This window comes from Ahaetulla prasina, chromosome 3 (genome assembly GCF_028640845.1).
Source record: "Ahaetulla prasina isolate Xishuangbanna chromosome 3, ASM2864084v1, whole genome shotgun sequence".
Taxonomy (NCBI): domain Eukaryota; kingdom Metazoa; phylum Chordata; class Lepidosauria; order Squamata; family Colubridae; genus Ahaetulla; species Ahaetulla prasina.
The window spans coordinates 78,128,899-78,149,403 of NC_080541.1; the positions used below are offsets into that span (position 1 = coordinate 78,128,899).

Here is a 20,505-nt window from a genome sequence, read left to right on the forward strand (position 1 = left end):
TAACAACTTCTTTAAAAAGATTCTCTATTATGCCAGTTAATCCTCTTTTTTATTACGGTAATGTGTCTGGCTTTGAATGTAATATAAATGTAAAAAGAAAGAGCCACTGAACTTAACTGCAACATTTCCCCCAATAAATTTGAGAGTATTTTCCTTTTATTTTTGTTTTTATTGTATTTACACACACACACACACATATATATACACACACACACACACACACACACACACACACACACACACACACACACACACACACGTGTTTTTCTCTCCTTAATGGTGTTTGGGAACACTCTTGCATAATCCACCAAGATCTGAGAACTTTAATCTACCAACCACATAAGATCAAACTCTGCATGTTTAAGCAAGGTTATATAGGTAGATGCTGAGCACTTGCAGGATTAGGCCATGGACAAAAGACTTTTCTGAGTCTGATTTATTGTAGCAACAGACCATAGCAACAGCTTAAGTTCATAGCAGTGAAGTGCTCACACAGTTTTCCTGAAAACCAGACGGCAGAACTACTTGTTCTACTTTTAAATCTTGTTTTACCCATGGGTTGCACTTCCAGCCAAGCAATTATCAAGAAACCAGAATCCAAAGATCAGCATCATGGCAGAGAAACACCAAGCCAGGTAATGCACTCTTAAATCTTCTCTCTGCTTCCACTGTTCATGAATTGTTCTAAGGTTGATGTTTACTTTCCTTTACATTGGCGTTAACTGGAGAATGTGAGAGAAAATTGCAATGTCCATTTTGTTTATTTATATACTTGTGGGGCACAGTGAAGACAAATAGCACTGCAAAAATGTGTCCTTCTTGCACCTGATTTCTAATCAGAACAACCTGAGAAACTATCTTACCCCCTTCACATTGACCCATCCCACTCAATCAGACAGGGAAAGTATGTTACAGATTCTATTGGTTTAAAAAATTGATTGGTGGGGTCCATAAAGAGAGCCTTTTGTGCCATTGCCTTCTTTGGAATAGTCTCTCCTCAGAAATGAGTCAGGCCCCATTCTCCTCACCTTTCAGAAGGGTGTGAAGCCCTGGCTAAGCCAATGTGTGTGGGGCTTACAGTGTAGCATGCAGCCTGTGTGTTGGTTAGCACTCTGAAAGCACTCCCACTGCCTTTTAGCTTTTAATTTATACTGTCCTTGTTTTTAGTTGGCTCCCATTTTACTGATGTACTGTATAGGGTGGTGGCTCAGAGGTTAAGACACTGGGCTTGTCGGTTGGAAAACTGGCAGTCCAGGTTCAAGACCCAAGCTGCACACTGTGGGGTGAGCTCTCATCCTTCCCCCAGCTCCATACAAATGTGAGTAGATAAATAGGTACCACTTCAGTGGGAAGGTGACAATGCTCCGTGATGTCATGCTGGCCCCATGGCCATGAAAATGTCTTCAGACAGTGCTGGCTCAATGGCCTTGAAATGGAGATGAGCACTGCCCCGTATAGTCGGCAGCGACCAGTGGAGTAAAATATGCAAGGTCTCCTTTACATTTACTTTTTACTGTATCTTTATATGGGTTTTTTTTAATGCTTTTAGGTGTAAAGTGCCCAGAATTACTCTGAGAGTGAGATGGGCAGTATCTAAATTAGATAGATAGATAGATAGATAGATAGATAGATAGATAGATAGATAGATAGATAGATAGATAGATAGATGCATGGATGATAGATAGATGTTAGATAGATAGATAAGATAGATAGATAGATAGATAGATAGATAGATAGATAGATAGATAGATAGATAGATAGACAGATAGATAGATAGATAGAGAGGCAGGCAGGCAGCAGGCAAACCGACCGACCCTAAGAGTCTCCCAGGTAACTTCCAAACCAATGAATTCCACTCAATAGTCTTACGGTATTATGGACTCATCACCACTGTAACCGAGTCCATCCACTTTGCTGTTGGGAATCCTCTCCTCTTTCCTTCCATTTTTACCAGCATTAGAGGCTTCTCCAAAGAGCTAGGTATTTGCATAATGTGTCTAAAGTAGGATAATTTGAGCCTGGTAATTTGTGTCTTGTGAGAATTTGGGATGACCCATTTGTTTGTTTTCTTGGCTACCCATGGTATTCTCGGCAGTTTGGTCCAACATCAAATTTCAAAAGCACCAATATAATTTCTATCCAGCTTCTTCAAACTCTTCCACCACCACCCCCCACCACTACTACTACTACTGTTGTTGTTATTAGTATTATTATAATTCATTGCAAAGTCAGCCACATATGCTCCAACACTGGAAATTTTTAAGAAAATGTTGGATAACCATCTAACTGAGATGGTGTAGGAGTCCCTGGAGGCTAGAGACAGCAAAACAGTCACTTCCTGTCCAACCGGAAGTTTGCAAACAGGCAGTTTCTGGCCTCTGGAGGACCTCCAGGGGTGGGTGGGAAAGGCCATTTTCACCCTCCCCAGGCTCATAGAGAGGCTCTGGAGCCAGGTGAGAGAGAAAAACCGACTTTACGGGCCATCGTGTACCAGGAGCAGGGGGGAGGGGGGGTCGTGTGCGCATGCGCAGGGGCGGAATGCATAGAATTATGGGTGTGGGCATGCACGCATGCGACCCCACCCCCACCCCCCGCCTCCTGGCACGCGATGGCAAAATGGTTAGCCATCACTGTCATAAGAGTATTGTAGGAAATGGCATATGAAAATTGTGTATATGAAAATGAACGCTGGAATAAAGTAGTCTTCTTGCTCAGTCTTGCTAACTTATTCTGAATTCAGTCTTTATGTTTCTTCTGAGAAAAATATGTTAGTGATATCCCCAAAATATAAATATTATACCTTTTTCTCCTTATTAGATTTTTTTAATGGAAAAAATGAAAATTGTAGTGGGTCTGACTTTATTCTCTACTACCATAAAACTCTGAATGGGGCAAGGCATAGACTATTAAAAATCTCTTTCCCATAATCTTAAACTGGCATCATAAAAAGTGCATCGTAGGGCAACAATGTTTGAACCAAAGTACCACAAATGGGCTAACGTACAGAAGTGTTCAAGATCTAGGACAAAGGATTCTCAAGGAATTGAAATGTGGCAGACTTTATAAAACATTTTATGACATAAAAGTTATCGTAAAACGGTTTATGACATAATACAAAATGTCATAAAATATTTCCTGTTCTGTTGTTTGATTGTGCTACAAACATTTCAACATGGGCTGCTTCCATAGTAGATATATCTCTGAACGTATCCAGAACAATCAAGTTGTCTGAGCTAATTCTGTCTGGAAGAGGCAATTGCTATCTAGTCTTTGGAGCCAAACCATTGGGGGCTTTCTGGGCAACGACCAGCACTTAGAGGATGATTGGAAGCCAGCACAGAGCTTAAAGGACAGGCGTCATCTGTTCACGGCAGCAAATTGTGTCCCAACAGATAGGGAAAAAGCCAAGTTAGGGAAGTCAGCAGTCAATCATCTCGCCCAATCTCTTAGCCAATACTCCCACAAGTGTACATGCAGGTACACACAAACACATCAAATAAAGGATGCTGTAATTTATTTTTTTAGGCTAGAAGAGAGAAAATATTTCTTGGCACAGATAGCCTCGTCTCACAAGGTGGGTCAGCAGCTGCAGATGATTCCTGTGGAAGAAGCTTGCCAGAAGATGGAATGAAGAGATCCCAGTCCATTAAAGAACAAAGCAAAAGTCAACATATGGGTGTGTGTTATAAATGATAAAAGAGGGGTGTTTCATAGGGAGAAGAATTACTTATTCAAGAACCATCATTCTGATGTATAGCTGTATTGAGTGTTTCTTGCATGAGTTGCATAATTAAGAGATGAGGCCTTGTGATATACTGTAGGAAGTAAAATGCATGCCCAGCTGTCACAAATCTACACCTGGACTTCTGTCCTATCTTTGTCCTTCCTGTGTCCTTCAATTTCTTTGCATATTAAAATCTGTTCCACAGATACACATTGGCAGGCATTCCAGCATAATTCTTGAGATGGGCATGGAAAGGGTTGCGCTTGGATAGAGTGACAGGTGGGTTATACCAGCTGACAATTTGAAATTGTTACATTACCAAGCTATCAGTATTGCTGATGAGCTATAAGTGCAGAATAGAATAGAATAGAATAGAATAGAAATTTTTATTGGCCAAGTGTGATTGGACACACAAGGAATTTGTCTTGGTGCATATGCTCTCAGTGTACATAAAAGAAAAGATGCCTTCATCAAGGTACAACACTTACAACACTTCATGATAAACATAGGGTACACTTAATGATACAACACTTCATGATAGTCATAGGCTACAAATAAGCAATCAGGAAATAATCAATTTCAATATAAATCATAAGGATACAAGCAACAAAGTTACAGTCATACAGTCATAAGCAGTGGTGGGATTCAAATAATTTAACAACCGGTTCTCTGCCCTAATAATTTCTTCCAACAACCAGTTTGCCGAACTGCTCAGAAAGTTAACAATCGGTTCTCCCGAAGTGGTGCGAACTGGCTGAATCCCACCACTGGTCATAAGTGGAAGGAGATGGGTGATGGGAATGATGAGTAGATTAATAGTAGTGCAGATTTAGTAAATAATTTGACAGTGTTGAAGGAATTATTTGTTATTTGCAGAACCAAACCACCGGGCAATATTTAGATATTTTTGGTGGGAGTGAGATGAAAGGGCAATAAAATTGTAGCAATTAAACATCCAAATTAGCTGAATTAATGGGAAAAAAAGTTATGATGTAACATTTTAAAAAAAATTATCTCGAAATATATTTTAAGGCTATTTTGAGATTGAAGTGACGAAAAATAGAGTATTGTAATTTATACTTTTTTCTTTCTTTTTCTTCCCCCATGCATTCAAGCATTCTAAGTGAAAATAGGAGTTAATTAATATTATTTTAATTAATCTGAGTGATTGAAAATACAAAAAAATCTAAGCTGATTAATCATTCTCTCCCTCCACTTAAAAATAATTCAAAATATTTAGGTGCCATTAAATCACTTAGCAAGCTAGAAACAGAAAGACAGACATCATCAGACATTTTGGAAGAACTTCGGATGCAAGGAATAATCAAGACTTCATGTTCAACCACTAAAAGCAGAACTGCAGATGATGCCATGGTAAGCTTTCTTCAAAATTAGCTTGGTATACTTCAGGCTTGAGATGATGTTTTGCATGTAACGTATGAATTACTGCAAAAATGTATCTTTCTTTTAGGTGCAAGAATTGATGTCTTTCTGAAGTTTCCACTTCTTCACAGTTGCTCCTTACATTTGAAATTCTTCCCAAAGCAGCTTTGTGATCTAATTTTTCCCTTCTTCAAAATACAGTTCCTGGAAAGTTTACAGACTTTCAACTCCATGCCAAAAATAGGCAAAAGTACATGTAAGCAAACAGAATAAGTAGGCCTGAATTACTAGCATGCCACAGGCATGGTGGTGTAGGGGTTAAGATGCTGGGCTTGTCAACCAGGAGGCTGGCAGTTAAAGACCCTACTATGCATGATGGGATGAGCTCCCATTCTTGTTCCAACTCCTGTCTGCCTAGCAGTTCAAAAGCATGCAATTGCAAGTAGATAAATAGGTACCACTTTGATGGGGAGGAAACAGTGTTCCATGTGGCTCGTTGTATAGTCATGCTGTCCACATGACCATGAAAGCATCTTTGGACTACACTGGCTCCCTCAAAAAACAGAATCAGACACAACTGGACAGGAGAAACCTTTATCTTTACCTTTAGTAAGTTCCTCCAGCCTACTTCATGCTGATACTACTAACCATAAATTTCCTATAAATTCATTTCTTGAGACTAGGGATTAGCTGACTAATATGTAGAATGCATGTAGAAGAGAATATTACTTGAACACAAAACACTAAAATCACATTGATTTTAATCACCCTTTGTTGCAACAAACTAGCTTCATAAACCCTAGTCTGAATTTGGTCTATTTCAAATAAGCATACATAGGCAAGATTAACTGTGTGTGCTGGAACTAAACTACACACAAAGAGAAAAATAGAAAGTAAACATTCTAAATAGAAAGTAAACATTCTAAATAGAAAGTAAACATTCTAACCTTCTTCTTGAAAACATGCTGAAGAATTAAAAGGGAGTGAATAGTACCAGAGAAAATCTAATTCAGTGGCTTTTTAACGAAATTGATACCTGACTTGCAAAAAGCATGATTAGCTTCTGGTAATTGCTTACACGAATGTACTCAAACATGTAAACGGTCAATCTTACTGATGTTTATTCGGAATCGAATTCTGATATATCTATTTTTAAAATATGCTTCAAAAAGGTCAAATGACAACAACAACAACAAATACAAAGCCATGATAAAAATGATAATGCTGGTCTGGTTCATTACATGATTAAAAAGAACCTTGTGAAAATGTTCAGCATATTCTAAAATTGCATTTCAAATCATAGGTATTTATGAAAGGCTGCAAAATGATAAAATATGTGTTGCGATCCTCTCAAAGTACATAATTTCATGCTTGCAGGCAATGTCCCAACACAAATATCAAAGGATGGAGCTAGAATAGTAACGTCACACTCCATTATTATTTAACCAGCTACTATATAAGACTTGACCATGCTGGGTAAGTGGAACTAGTGTTGCAGTAAACATACATGTAAACTAATTTGCAATGAATTTTAATTGATATAGCAAGTGCAAGCATCCATAACAATATTTCTGAATCTTTTGCTAAACCACAAATGAAATAAAATTTCATGATCATATCAGAATTTACAATGCTGTGACAGAAAACAGAGCTATTAATTATCACAGTGCAATTAACAAGCATGATATTGATAATGGGACCAATAAGTTTGTATCTCTATTAAAGCAGTATTCTGTATGTTTTCTATTTTATCTCTAAATATTATTCTGTAGTCATTTATAACTCTTCTCCCCAAATTATGATGCATAGAACTGAACTAGAATAGAAACAAACCTTGCAAAATCCTGAGAGAAGTATTTAGTTATGAGGAAGATGTTAGTGGAAAAAAAACACTTAAAATAAATACAAAAACTGATGTATAAACAAAGATTTATTTATGCAAATATGAAATGGGAAGAAAAAAACATTTAATAATGCAAGTCTGGCTTAGCTAGAACCTTGTTATCTGCTGGAATAAGAAGTTAGACTTTGATGTAGTTTATTGTTCTGCAGACAATCTTATTTTCTGATTAGATTTTGTTAAGAAAATGCTTAATAATAAAAATAACAACTCAGAAAAAACTTACAGTAGTTTTGTCCAATAACCGTGGATATTTACCGTGACTTTTGTGGGCTGGTTCAGCAAATCAGAAAATTATTTACCGGTAGTTTTGTCCTCAACTTTTCAATGATCTGTGCTTGAAGTATAAAATGTCTAAATCCAAATGTAAAATACATATTTGGAAATCAAAGATGAAAATACAGATTTTTCTGTCATGATATTAATTTACTAGGCATTCAAAATGACACTGTTGATCTGTATCAGAATCTCAAATGTTAGCCATAATCACCTTTAGAGTATAATAAATTTTAAACCCAGATGTACATTCACAGTTGTAAAACTACAAATTACAAGCTGAATGAAAAGTAATGCCTCTAATGTTGTAAAATCACCAACAGATGGCAGTATGATGTGCTCCAAGGTGTTGTTCAGCATTTGTTCTTTCATTTCAGTTGTCAGGAAGTTGCTATGAGAAAAATGTCGTGATGCTTTTGTTCATGAAATGGAAATCTGCAGTGAATATTAGTCACTGTGCTTTAAGCAACATGCCATGATTGAATGTTTACTGCTGAAGAGTCTCTCCAATTGAAATTCACCATTAATGCAGATTGTTTATAATGATGATTGTGTTGATGTGAATACCGTGTGTCATTGAGCCAAAAAAATGTAAATAGAATAGAATAGAAGAATAGAATTTTTTATTGGCCAAGTGTGATTGGACACACAAGGAAATTGTCTTGGTGCATATGCTCTCAGTGTACATAAAAGAAAATATATGTTTTTTTTTTTTATTTATTATTTATTTATTTGTCACAACATCATACAAAAAGATTATATAGTATATACACATATAAACATATATAGGAAGAAGAAAAGAAAAACAATAGGACAGGAACGGTAGGCACGTTTGTGCGCTTATGCACGCCCCTTATGGTCCTCTTAGGAATGGGGTGAGGTCAATAGTAGAAAGTTTTTGGTTAAAGCTGTTAGGATTATGGGAAGAGACCACAGAGTCAGGTAAAGTATTCCAAGCACTGATGATTCTGTTGCAGAAGTCGTATTTTCTGCAATCTAGATTAAAGCGGTTTACATTAAGTTTAAATCTATTGGTTGCCCTTGTATTATTGCAATTAAAGCTGAAGTAGTCTTTGACAGGAAGGACATTACAATAGATGATTCTGTGAGTTAAACTTAGGTCTTGTCGAAGGCGACGGAGTTCCAAGTTTTCTAAGCCTAGGATTTCAAGTCTGGTGGGATAAGGTATTTTGTTGTTTTCAGAGGAATGGAGAACTCTTCTTGTAAAATATTTCTGGACACGTTCAATTGTATTGATGTCAGAGATGTGGTGAGGGTTCCAAACAGGTGAGCTGTATTCTAGAATTGGTCTAGCAAATGTTTTATATGCTCTGGTTAGTAGTGTGGTGTTTTTGTTCATCAAGAATCATAAGGTACAACACTTAATGATAGTCATAGGATACAAATAAGCAATCAGGAAACAAACAATATCAATATAAATTGTAAGGATACAAGCAACAAAGTTACAGTCATATAGTCAAAAGTGGAAGGAGATGGGTGGTGGGAATGATGAAAAGATTAATAGTAATGCAGATTTAGTAAATAGTTTGACAGTGTTGAGGTATTTGTTTAGCAGAGTGATAGCGTTTGGGAAAAAACTGTTCTTGTGTCTAGTTGTTCTGGTGTGCAGTGCTCTATAGCATCATTTTGAGGGTTGGAGTTGAAACAGTTTATGTCCAGGATGTGAGGTGTCTGTAAATATTTTCACAGCCCTCTTTTTGACTCGTGCAGTATACAGGTCCTCAATGGAAGGCAGGTTGGTAGCAATTGTTTTTTAAACAGAGAAAAACTGATTTGTCTGATTAAGGATAAGTAGTTGACATATAACTGCAACTTAACAGAATTCATTTGAAAAAAGTTTGATAAACTAATTAAATTCAATAGGTAGATTATGGAAAGAGAACTGCTGTCAAGCTTGGCATTTCACAGGAATATGCAGATCGCATTATTGATGTTGCTCAATATCAAAAGGATAGTGCTGCTCTGGGATAGTGATAAAAATTGAATTGAATTGAAAAAGATTGTGCAAAATAGGTTCCTTGCATGCCAACAGCAGAAAGGAAACATTCAAGAACTGGAATTTGCCAGCAACTGTCATGCCATCAGAAGTGAGTAATTTCTTCATAGCATTGTGCCAGCCTATGAAACATCATCATTATGACCCCAAAATGAAGCATCAGCCTATGCAACATCATCACAAAAATAAGATGTGAGGGGGGAAAAAATCAGAAAACCGAAGCTTCAAGGTTACCATTTTTTGAAATGCAGATTATGTTATTCACATGGACTTCCTAGAACCCAGCAGTGCTATCAGTTCAGACCACTATGCTGTAATATTCAAAATCTGAAAAAAAATCAAAATGAGCCGTGATGGCGCAGTGGTTAGAGTGCAGTACTGCCGGCTACTTTTGCTGACTGCCGGCTGTCTGCAATTTGGCAGATCAAATCTCAATAGGCTCAAGGTTGACTCAGCCTTCCACCTTCTGAGGTTGGTAAAATGAGGCCCCAGATTGTTTGGGGCAATATGCTGACTCTGTAAACGGCTTAGAGAAGGCTGTAAACACTGTGAAGTGGAATATAAGTGTTATTGCTATTTTAAAATAATTAAGCAGAGCTCTGAAGGAAAGGTGAAAGACCTCACACCAGTAACCAGTAATAAAAATTTTTGAATCCTACTACTGCCTCACACCTCTTGAGCTATCCAAGAGGCAATTGCAAAGCTGAATTTTATTTTCTTACACCACCCAATGCTCCATCCAGTTCAATGTCATGCAACTTCCACCTTTTCCCAAAACTGAAGTAAAGCCTTTATGGGTATCTATTTGATTAACATGAAGAGATGGAAAGGACTACCAGGACCTGGTTGAAGAGACAAAGTAGCAAATAACGTTGATTATGTGGAGAAATAAATAGAGGTAACAAAAGAGGTCATATTAGGAATTATTTTCCTTGTTCATGTATTAAAATATCCCTATTTAAATTAAAGTGATGTAAGTGATGGTATTACTTTTTATTCAGCCTTCATAAATATCACTGAGTAGTTTCTATTACCTGTTTTATTTCCCAGTGTTTTTAATTTATATTTTCATAATTTGTAATTTATATTTTCATATAAATATGTAGAGTAGAACAGCCTGTTTTCTTTCAAAATACAATATCCCCTTCATAAATTATCTTGTTATTTCCACAGCTGGTACCTGCAGAAAGGACTCTACAAAAACCACCTGCCAAACTGGAAAAGCTTGAACTTAAACAGAAAAAAAATCATGCTTTATCAACGGAAGACTCTGAAAATAAGGTAAAAAAAAAACACATATTAACCTACCCCACTTTATATTAGCATTTGCATATCTGGTAAATAAGGACACAGTAAATAGCGAAGGCCCTAGACTGTCCTAAACCTCAGCAAATATATCATAGAATGCTGTGAAATACATCCCCAGTTGTGTTTACCAAAGACCATAGAACTGGATGTTCCCAATAGAAAGGTGACTCAGCTCTACTTCTGCATAACACCTGAATCAGAAGAATATGTGCATATTCCAAACCAGTGCCTGGATGCAGTGATCAGTAGAAGGGGGCAATAAACTGGGAATGATTTTTCAATAAGTCAGACTTTTTTTGGACTGGGTAGGCCCAAGTTTCAGGAAAGGGGAGTTGACTTGCTCTAATGAGTCTGCACCAGTGGTGAAATCCATTTTTTTTACTATTGGTTCTGTGGGTATGGCTTGGCGAGTATGGTGTGGCTTGGTGGGCATGGCAGGAGAAAGATACTGCAAAATCTCCATTCCCACCCCACTCCAGGGGCCAGCCAGAGGTGGTATTTGCCGGTTATCTGAACTGCTCAAAATTTCTGCTACCAGTTCTCCAGAACCTGTCAGAACCTGCTGGATTTCACTCCTGGACTGCACCCCTAGACAATGCAGAATGTGACAGCCAGGTTGCCAACTGGGGCTTGAAGATGCTCTTTGAGAGTCAAACAACTGCATGGAGCCCAAGTTACCAAGTCAAGCTCAACATTTTCATTTTAACATAAAAGCCCTAATAACTTGGGATTGGCATACCTGTCACACACATACTGTATCTGCTGTTATAGACCCAGACAATCATTTAGATCAGAACTCCTGGATGCCATCTAGGAGATGCTCAAAGGCAGGTTGTCCATGATTCAGAATGCTCTTGTCGCTGAAATTCCAGAGGTGTTTCCTATTACAATTTTAAGGCTCCTGTTGAAAACATTTAGCCAGGCTGTCCTGATAGGAATGTTGAAAGAAAACTTCCTCTGCTTTTTCATTATGTTTTAGTTTTTAATCTAAGATTACTTTGTATTGTTTTAAAATGTTGTTTATTGCATATTTTACAGCTGATTTCGTTGAAAATGCTTCAGAAGATAAAGCTAGGTAGAAATAATATAATTAGATTAAAATAAATCAATAGACGGAGATTAGGTTAGGCTCTTTCTCTGTAATTCCACTAAGTAGTCTCACAGGTTGACGCCATCCATATTAATAATTTCTTAATTAGGGTTAGATTTGTGTGTGTGTATATGTGTGTGTGTGTGTGTGTGTGTGTGTATGAATGTGCACAAAGATGTGTTTGGCGTTCAGAAATATGTTATACTTAGCCTGTCTAAAGACTTGTCTCTTTTTAGACAAGAGAAGAGCAACTGAAAAAAGAATTGCTGACTGATAAATCGTCACCAATAATTCCTCCTGAAAAGGGAGTTCAGATTGGCAGTTCTATAATTACAACAACTCCCAGTAGTTTTCAATTGTCACCTTTAAGTGTGGGGACAGAAACTTGGTCAGAGAAGGAAGAACTGGATGACAATATAAACAATGGTTTTGAGGATTTTACAATGGTGGAGTCAGACATAACTTATAATACAATTGATGGAGCATTTTAATCACCAACATTTGTATCAAACACTTCAATCTCTAACAAATCAAATTTAATAATATTGCTACCAATAAAGGCTGCTGGACTCCGAAATATGTAGATTCTTCTGCTTTCTGAGGTAGCCTAAGAGTTTTCCTCTCCCTCCCTTTTTAAATTTCAAAACAAAAATAATATACAGTTTAAGGCTGTGCCCTGGCTTTGCTTCTGCATTGGCAAATCTCAACCAAAAGTCCATAAAAATGACATGAAAATTAATTCTTGCCCGTGAAACTCTGGCTTAGCTAAAACAAACAGACAAACAAACAAATAAATAAATATTCTTGTGCCATTTTATTAAAAGGAATGATGCCATTCCCCAGATTTTAAGATTGTTCCCTTTATGGCCCATCTGAAAGTGAGAAGAAAATCAGGTTTTCCTAGTGCTGCTGTGAGAGATATTTTAATTGGAAAAGATGAAAAATAAAATCAGGGAAATTTATATATAAACCCATGCTATATGATGAATGCTCATTGCTTAAAAATTATGTATATTGTGCTTCATCTGTATATGTGTGATCTTTGGGCCAAGCTAATCTTCGCATTCTTCCAATGTAGCCAGTATCACAAATATATACAAATAGCACACATGTTAATATCTTCTGTCAATGGGAAAGGCTGGTGTTCAGTTGGCACTATTGTCCACCGTACAACCTGCATTCCCCGGCTGGTTTCTCTGTTGACCAAACCATCAATGCTTACCTTTTCTTTTAGTTCTTCCTTCCTCACCAGTTCCTGTGATTTTCCTTTGTTGCTTGCAAATATGGAAGCTTTCACATGCCTTTCCAATACTATCTCCTCTGAAACTATTGCAGATCTCCCCCTAACTCTTTTTCCTATTTTATTGTAGCATAGTTGCTCTAATCGTGCTATAATAATCAAAGCAACAGAGGACCAGGTTGTTCTTTCATTCCTACTTTCCTCTGAAGGTCCAAGAAAAATTTGTATAAAGAAAAGAAGAACTGGCAGTTCTCTTTCAGAGAATACAGAATTACCAGTCCTTTCTTTCTACAAGGTTTTTTAAAAGGGAAGGCAAGATTAGCAGTACTAATCTGCTAATTTAAAAACAAGCAGGGGGAACTGGGGTAGATTACAAGTGGAAGTTGTAAAGTTTGAGTTTCTGGGGGGTGCGGATTTTTCACTTTGGCTGGTCCTTGGGCAGCCTTTTTATAAGCAAGCAAGATTATGAAGAATGTGGAGGACACAACAGACCAGGACAAAATGGCTGCCAAGGGCAATGACCCGCTGCCAAATTGGAACAAAGTGCTCAAGAGCTTCTACTCTTAAAGACTTAATATGGCTCCAGTCAGAAAATAGCAGTTTTGAACTGAAGCTGGAAAACACAGGCATGTGAAGCATTTGCAATGGGCTGGGCGTGAGAAGAAAACAATGTTATCCATTCCTGCACTCAGGGACAGTGACTGGCCCATGCAGGTCATGGGCCAGGCAGAAATTGTAGCTCTCTTTGGAGCATCATCAATGTCAAGTTGCACTGAGTAAGAATTCCTCTGTTCAATTTCCATTCTCATTTTGCACTGTCTAACATTTTTACCAGCCCAGACCTGATGATTGCAAGATTAAAGCACAATACATAGTGTCCAACAATATTTAATTATGAGTCCTTGATCTCTGTAACCACATTCTTGGGTCCCAGCTCCTTTCCAAAATAATAACAATAATTTAATTTAATTTAATAATTACATTTCTATACCGCACCATCTCCCGAAGGACTCAGGGCGGTGTACAGCCAATTAAAATACACATACCAATACAATATAAATACAATAAATAACACTATTTAAAAACAATTAAAAACAAATATTTAATGGCCGAATCACTAAAACGGTCAAAAGACCGATTAAAACCCCATTAAAATTTCGCTAAAATCTGTCTTAGGCTAGTCCCGCTCGGTGAAATAATAAAGTCTTCAGTTCCCGTTTGAAGGCCCGAAGGTCGGGGAGTTGGCGTAACCCCGGAGGTAGCTCGTTCCATAGGGCTGGAGCTGCCACAGAGAAGGCCCTCCCTCTGGGGGCCGCCAACCTACATTGTTTGGTCGACGGCACCCTGAGGAGACCCACTCTGTGGGAGCGCACAGGTCGCTGGGAGGCAATCGGTGGCAGAAGGCGGTCTCGTAAATACCCCGGTCCTAAGCCATGGAGCGCTTTAAAAGTGGTAACCAGCACTTTGAATTGCACCCAGAAGGCTACCGGCAGCCAGTGCAGGCTGCGCAGGATGGGTGTTATATGGGAGCAACGCGGTGCCCCCTCTATCACCCGCACGGCCGCATTCTGGACTAGCTGGAGCCTCCTGGTGCTCTTCAAGGGGAGCCCCATGTAGAGAGCATTGCAATAGTCCAGGCGGGAAGTGACGAAGGCATGAGTGACCGTGCGTAAGGAGTCCCGATCAAGGAAGGGGCGCAACTGGTGAATCAGGCGAACCTGATAAAATGCTCCCCTGGCGACAGCCGTCAAGTGTTCTTCTAAGGACAGCCGATCGTCCAGGAGAACGCCTAAGTTGCGCACTCTTCCCCTGGGGGTCAGTATTTCCCACCCACCCCACAGTCAGCGATGGCGTAAGCTGACTGTACCGGGACACCGGAACCCACAGCCACTCAGTCTTGGAGGGGTTGAGCTGGAGCCTGTTCCTCCCCATCCAGACCCGCACCGGTGACCCTCAAGACACCGGCCCATCACCTCAACGGCTTCGTTGGGGTGGTTCGGGGTGGAAATGTACAGCTGCGTATCATCAGCGTACAGATGATAATCTACCCCAAAACCACGGATAACCTCACCCAGCGGCTTCATGTAGATCAATAAAATTGATCATAGTGACCAGCGGTTGCTGACATCTGCTTGAATGCTTTTGCCTGTACCTAGTTGCTTCTGCTGGGGACACCAACAGAATCAAGATGATTGTCACCATCATATAATCAATACATATAGAAAGGAAATATAGTTCTGCTTCTGATCTGATAGTTGTGGCTGCCATCATGACTTTTCTTTTACCCCCTTGCACACTTCCCTGGGATGCTGCCCAAATAAATAGGTACGTGCATGTTTCTGTGCAGATCCAGCAAACTAAAACCCAAATTGCCTGGCGCTCTATTTCTTCTTTCTGGTTATCTGAAAGTATAAATCAGAACAGAGGGAAAGCAAAGTGTGACAGGAGGCAAATAGAGGCATTTATTCAAGCTGTAAGAATCAATGCATAAAAGCACCAGCATGCCTACCATTCCTGTCCTAATGTTCCGTTTGATTGTATCCAATTCGTATGGTTATTTCATGCTTATACTTATATATACTGTTGTGTTTGACAAATAAATAAATAAAAAAGTTAAGAGAACAAATCTGTTACTGCCTCAGGCTGCAGATCAGGAAACCCAGTTAAAATGCAGTCACTGTATGAATTAGTGGGCTCACCTAAAGCTCTTTCTTCTTCAACGTAGTTCTATCTGCCCCTCCCCCTCAATAATATGGAGACTAAAGCTATTAATTTAACTGTTCTCTTCTCAAGAACTGCACTTCAGGGGATAGGCCAGAAATTTTCTACTATTGACCTCACCCCATTCCTAAGGGGACCATAAGGGGCGTGCATAAGCGCACAAACGTGCCTACCGTTCTTGTCCTATTGTTTTTCTTTTCTTCTTCCTATATATATATATATATATGCTTATACCTCCTTATATTTACTCATATAAGCGTTTATATACTATATAATCTTTTTGTATGATACCTACATATATTGTTGTGACAAATAAATAAATAAATAAAATTCATTCAAATACTGTTCAGTGGGTTGAGCCACATTCAGAAATTTTACAGGGTCATATAGAAAGTAGATGGATTGACTTTAAAACATCCAACAAAATATCCAATGGTCTCATTGTGTTAAGGTTCAAAGATTGTTGCTTGCTTCCCTTAAAGTGATGTTGTAGGCATTAAAACAATGACATCCAATTGGGCACCCAAAGAAAGGACTTCAGGAACCCCATATTACAAGGGCCACACAAATTAAGATAGGCAGGAAGAGTAAGGTCTGTACCGGCATGTGCGTGCATACATGAATTTGTGTTTGAAAACATAGGAATCAATGTGTATATACTATATGTAAAAAGGCATTCAGGCATTTGTGGTGTAGCCATGGGAGAGTATGAAAGCATTGAACTTTGACCCAGGTCAAAGTTCCTGCCAAACTACCAGTAGTCCTCGACTTATGACCACAATTGAATCCAAAATTTCCATCACTAAGCAAAGTTATTAAGTGCGTTTTGCCCCATTTTACAACCTTTCTTCACACGATTGTTAAGTGAATCACTGCAGTTGTTACATTAGTCAACATGGTTATAAAGGGAACCTGGCTTCCCTGTTGATTTTGCTCATCAGAAGAGATGATCTCATGGCCCTGGGGCACTGCAACCATCATAAGTATGAACCAGTTGCCAGGCGTCTGAATTTTTATCGCGTGACCATGGGGATGCTGCAATGGCCGTAACTTTGAAAAACAGTCATAAGTCACTTTTTTCAGTGCTGTTGTAACTTTGAACCATCACTAAACAAAGTGTTGTAAGTCGAGGACTTCCTGCATATAACTTTCCCAATGAAAGTTTGGGCTACTCCTGCCTAGCATATAGGGTTGGTTGTGGGGAATAAAACAAAGGGAGAATCGAAGTTACTTTAAAGTCTTAGGAAAAAGCAGGATATAAATGCAAAATAAATAAATAAATAAATAAAGCAGTTATGTTATGCCTGTCACACGGCATGCAGCAATCCCCTCTCCAGGGTATGCTCTTTTTAGACAGTGCAAATATAGCAACCATATTATACGCCACCCCAGGCACCAGGATTGCCTCAGCCCAAATTATCCTGCATAAAATGCCACATTCATTCTTGAGTTCATTGTGCTTGGCAGAACAAATTGCTGGATGGAGGATTTGCATACGCATTTTTTTTCCCTAGAACTGCATTACGTTAAACAAAATTCAGAGAAAGAATGAGTTGGATGACATTATGGTGAAGTTCATTTCTAAAAGTGAGGATTAGCATATCCAGTTAAGAATGGGAAAACAAATCCCACATCACTCTGAAATTGGCTGCTAGACGGTATTTATCTGTCAGCCTAATTACCTTGTTGGAGTGTTGCAAAGGTAAAATAAGTTTATTAAAATGACAAAATGTGGGTAAGACACATAAATAAATAAATGTTGCCTTGTTTATTACAGGATATAAACGTAACAAATAAATAATTCACTGTTTTATGATACAATGTCACCTATATCACACATTCCAAAATTAAGATTTAGCAGCTGTTGACATAAATCATCTGTACTAGATCAGTTTAGCTGTTTGGAACTCTATTAATGCAATGTTGAGTAAATATTTTAGAAATAAATATTATTAATCAGCAAAATGAAAGAGCAAAATCAAATTAAATTTTGATCTTCCCCCAATATCATTCATTCATATACAAATCTATATATTCCCACACTTATTTCGAGAACAGGATGTTACATATTTGAATTGAAATAAGTCCATGCATAAAGAAACAATATTCATCCATTCAGTGTCTCTTGGAACAGTGTACTGTATGTAGTGCAGGAAAAAACCACAGTAGCATATTATACACTCATATACAGTAATTGAAATATAAAGGGGGTGAAAACTACGATGATGTATTTGGATAGAAACATAAATGAAACAGCCCAGTGGCTTTTGCACAAGCTCCAAGCTCTCTTGAAGCCATATAATTCTAAAAGTTTCATTGAAATGGCAAATGGGAAATGCCTGAAGATTGTTTTGAGCTCCACCCACTCCCCATTTTGTACTCTAAAAGAAGGTATGATTTATTCTTTGAATGTCAGAACACCATCATTCTTTTAAGCATCTTGTAACACTGTGGGCCATCCCATTTGTTTCCTTTAAGAGCTACTTCAAGAGGGCAGCATGCTGGGAAGACTGAAGTCAAGTAGGATCAAGATGAAACTGCAGGAAGGCTTCATTAGGACTCTGTGAAAATTATGGGGGGGAGGGGAAATCACAAAAGCAATTTTTTCCTTCCTAAGATGACAAATCTGTAAAATAAAATAATAGAATATTACTTGTATGAAGCAGTGATAAATGTGTTTTGGTTCAATTTATACTTTCTTCCCAAATTGGCCCAACACTGGGACCAGTTGAACTTCAGCCCTAAGTGGAAGATTTCATCTACACACAGACGATTGAAGTAGTATAGAAAAGTTGGAAAGATTTAAATGGAAAGCGACTAACTTGGAGAGAGAAAGATAAAACTGGATAAGCCAACAAACAGACTGCTACACAGGAATATGCCTAGTTGGCTGACATTTTAAACGGACTTTCCATACCTGGTCATCTTATTGTAGAACCATTTGCAGCCCAGAATATGCTGTGTGTGTGTATGTGTGTGTGTGTGTAAAAGAGAGGGGGTGGGCTTTTGTGGTCATCCAGATCCAGAGTTTCCTTAGCTATTCATTTATTTTCAGTCCATGTCTTTAATCTGGTCTTCCTGGATTAAGAAAAACTGATCAAAGAAGTAGGACCTCTCTCTCTCTCTCAGTTAAGATGATGCAAGTTTACATAGTTCCCATTGTGAGAAGAACAGTAAAAACTGCAGTTTTAAATCAGGGACTGATTCTGAGACAGACACAGTAAATGCTGAGTGGATTTGTGGATGGGTTCTAAAATAACAGGAAAAGAGACATGTGTTTTGTTTTAATGGAGATCTCTGTAGAGAGTGAATTGGCTGGCTGGCTGGCAAAGAGGTCAACCGGTGCATTTCTGCTCAACATCTGAACATCACAAAATTCTATACAAACTCCAGTGAGCTTCTGACAAGGAAAACTAAAGGAAGATAACTAGCATCCCTTTAAAACAGTTTACAGCTTGATAAGGGAGGATAGTGTAAGAGTCTTCCTTAGCTTGATGGTTGGAAACTGAACAGAAGCACTTCTGCTTAGTGTTGAGCTGCTGGTTTTAGCTGCCTAAATATTTCCCAGGAAAGCATTGACTGCAGAGTGAATCTTCACATGAGGTATTTTTCCTGACACAAAGATTAATCCTGGTTGTTAGAAAAGCAATATTTCCTACTGTGAAACGTTGTGGTGATTTTTTTTTATTTTTTAAAACTGGAATAGAAAAAATATTTTATATCATTTACAGTAGGTTTTGTGTTCTTTACCACTAGGTATAAATAATAAACAAGGTTTTAGATGGAACTTCATTCTTATGCATAGATCCAGGTGTTATGTATGCATTATAATTATTTTAAACTGCATTTTTATCCACAAAAGCAAAAGAATCTCAGGATGGCATGTATGAATTTAAAATCAATTTCAGAAATATGAATAATTTATTAAGTATTGTATATTAAATTCAGAGACAACCAAAAATGTTAGCCAGGAAAAACAAACAAAAACAATTATTTTAAAATAGAGAGGCAGATTAAAATTGCAAAATCACTTTAGTTGTAGTACTCCTTCAAACTGGGAGACTACTGCAAAAGAGGCCCTGTCTTTTGTAAAAACACAATATACTTCTGTTGAATCCTGGAAAAGATCTCCCTGAATGCATAGGTAGGATGGTAGTGAAGATGATGCTAATTTGGATATGAAATGTATGTTTGTGGTGACAGATGATTAAACCCATGTGCCTTTAGACAAAGGGAGAACATAGGTTTAGTTAGCCACCTTATATACCCACTCTCCTATTGACTGCCCTAGCTTTCTTGAGTAGGCAAAAAGGGACAGATTTAACACATAGCTAAATCTTTGCTCCCACTTTGTAGTCTGAAGAGCCTTACTTTCTGGGACTTTTTTTCCTGAATTGGCCAAGACACCAGGTCTGGAATGCAAAACTAGGACTGTTCTTGTCAGCCTGAGATATACTATATTTTTCGGTATATAAGACACCCCCACCCCAGAAAAAAGGAGGTGGAAATGTCTGTGCGTCTTACAGAGCGAATGTTGCCGAAGTCCCCACCCTTCGGCCTCTGCCTCCCAGCAATTTGCCTCCTTGCAGCAAACAGCCTGATCAGCTTCAGCACAGCCTGATTTAGCACGAGCAGCTGATCTGCCTCCCAGAATAGCGCCTATCAGCTGTTCCAGGCTGCGGGGATCACCACCACCCATCGCTGCCATCACCACACATCTCCGCTGCCGCCCATTGTTGCCTCCACATGCCCCATTTTCAACCCTCCACACACCCCATCTTTGGCCCATTGCAGGTGGCGGGGATAGGCAGCAGCAGCGATGGGCACCAATGGCCGGTGGCAATCA

General features: G+C 38.5%; 1 protein-coding gene across 2 annotated transcripts; it reads left to right on the top strand.

Moving 5' to 3' along the window:
* Positions 1-492: 492 nt before the first annotated feature.
* On the top strand, positions 493-19,296 carry STMND1 (stathmin domain containing 1). Of its 2 annotated transcripts, none has more exons than XM_058178878.1 (5): positions 493-635; positions 3,526-3,676; positions 4,965-5,098; positions 10,474-10,581; positions 18,138-19,296. In XM_058178878.1, the coding sequence occupies exons 1-5, from the start codon at positions 555-557 to the stop codon at positions 18,171-18,173; spliced, it is 510 nt and encodes a 169-aa protein (XP_058034861.1). In that variant the 5' UTR covers positions 493-554; the 3' UTR covers positions 18,174-19,296. The 2 variants fall into 2 exon arrangements, with proteins under 2 accessions (XP_058034861.1, XP_058034860.1); XM_058178877.1 differs by lacking the exon at positions 18,138-19,296 and adding an exon at positions 11,935-14,673.
* Positions 19,297-20,505: the final 1,209 nt, after the last annotated feature.

Excerpts from the sequence above, each read along its gene's own strand:
- STMND1 (XM_058178877.1), top strand. The coding sequence starts at position 555 with ATGGGTTGCACTTCCAGCCAAGCAATTATCAAGAAACCAGAATCCAAA. Across the intron at positions 636-3,525 it reads GCAGAGAAACACCAAGCCAG|GCTAGAAGAGAGAAAATATT; the intron begins GTAATGCACTCT and ends TTATTTTTTTAG. Across the intron at positions 10,582-11,934 it reads CGGAAGACTCTGAAAATAAG|ACAAGAGAAGAGCAACTGAA; the intron begins GTAAAAAAAAAA and ends GTCTCTTTTTAG.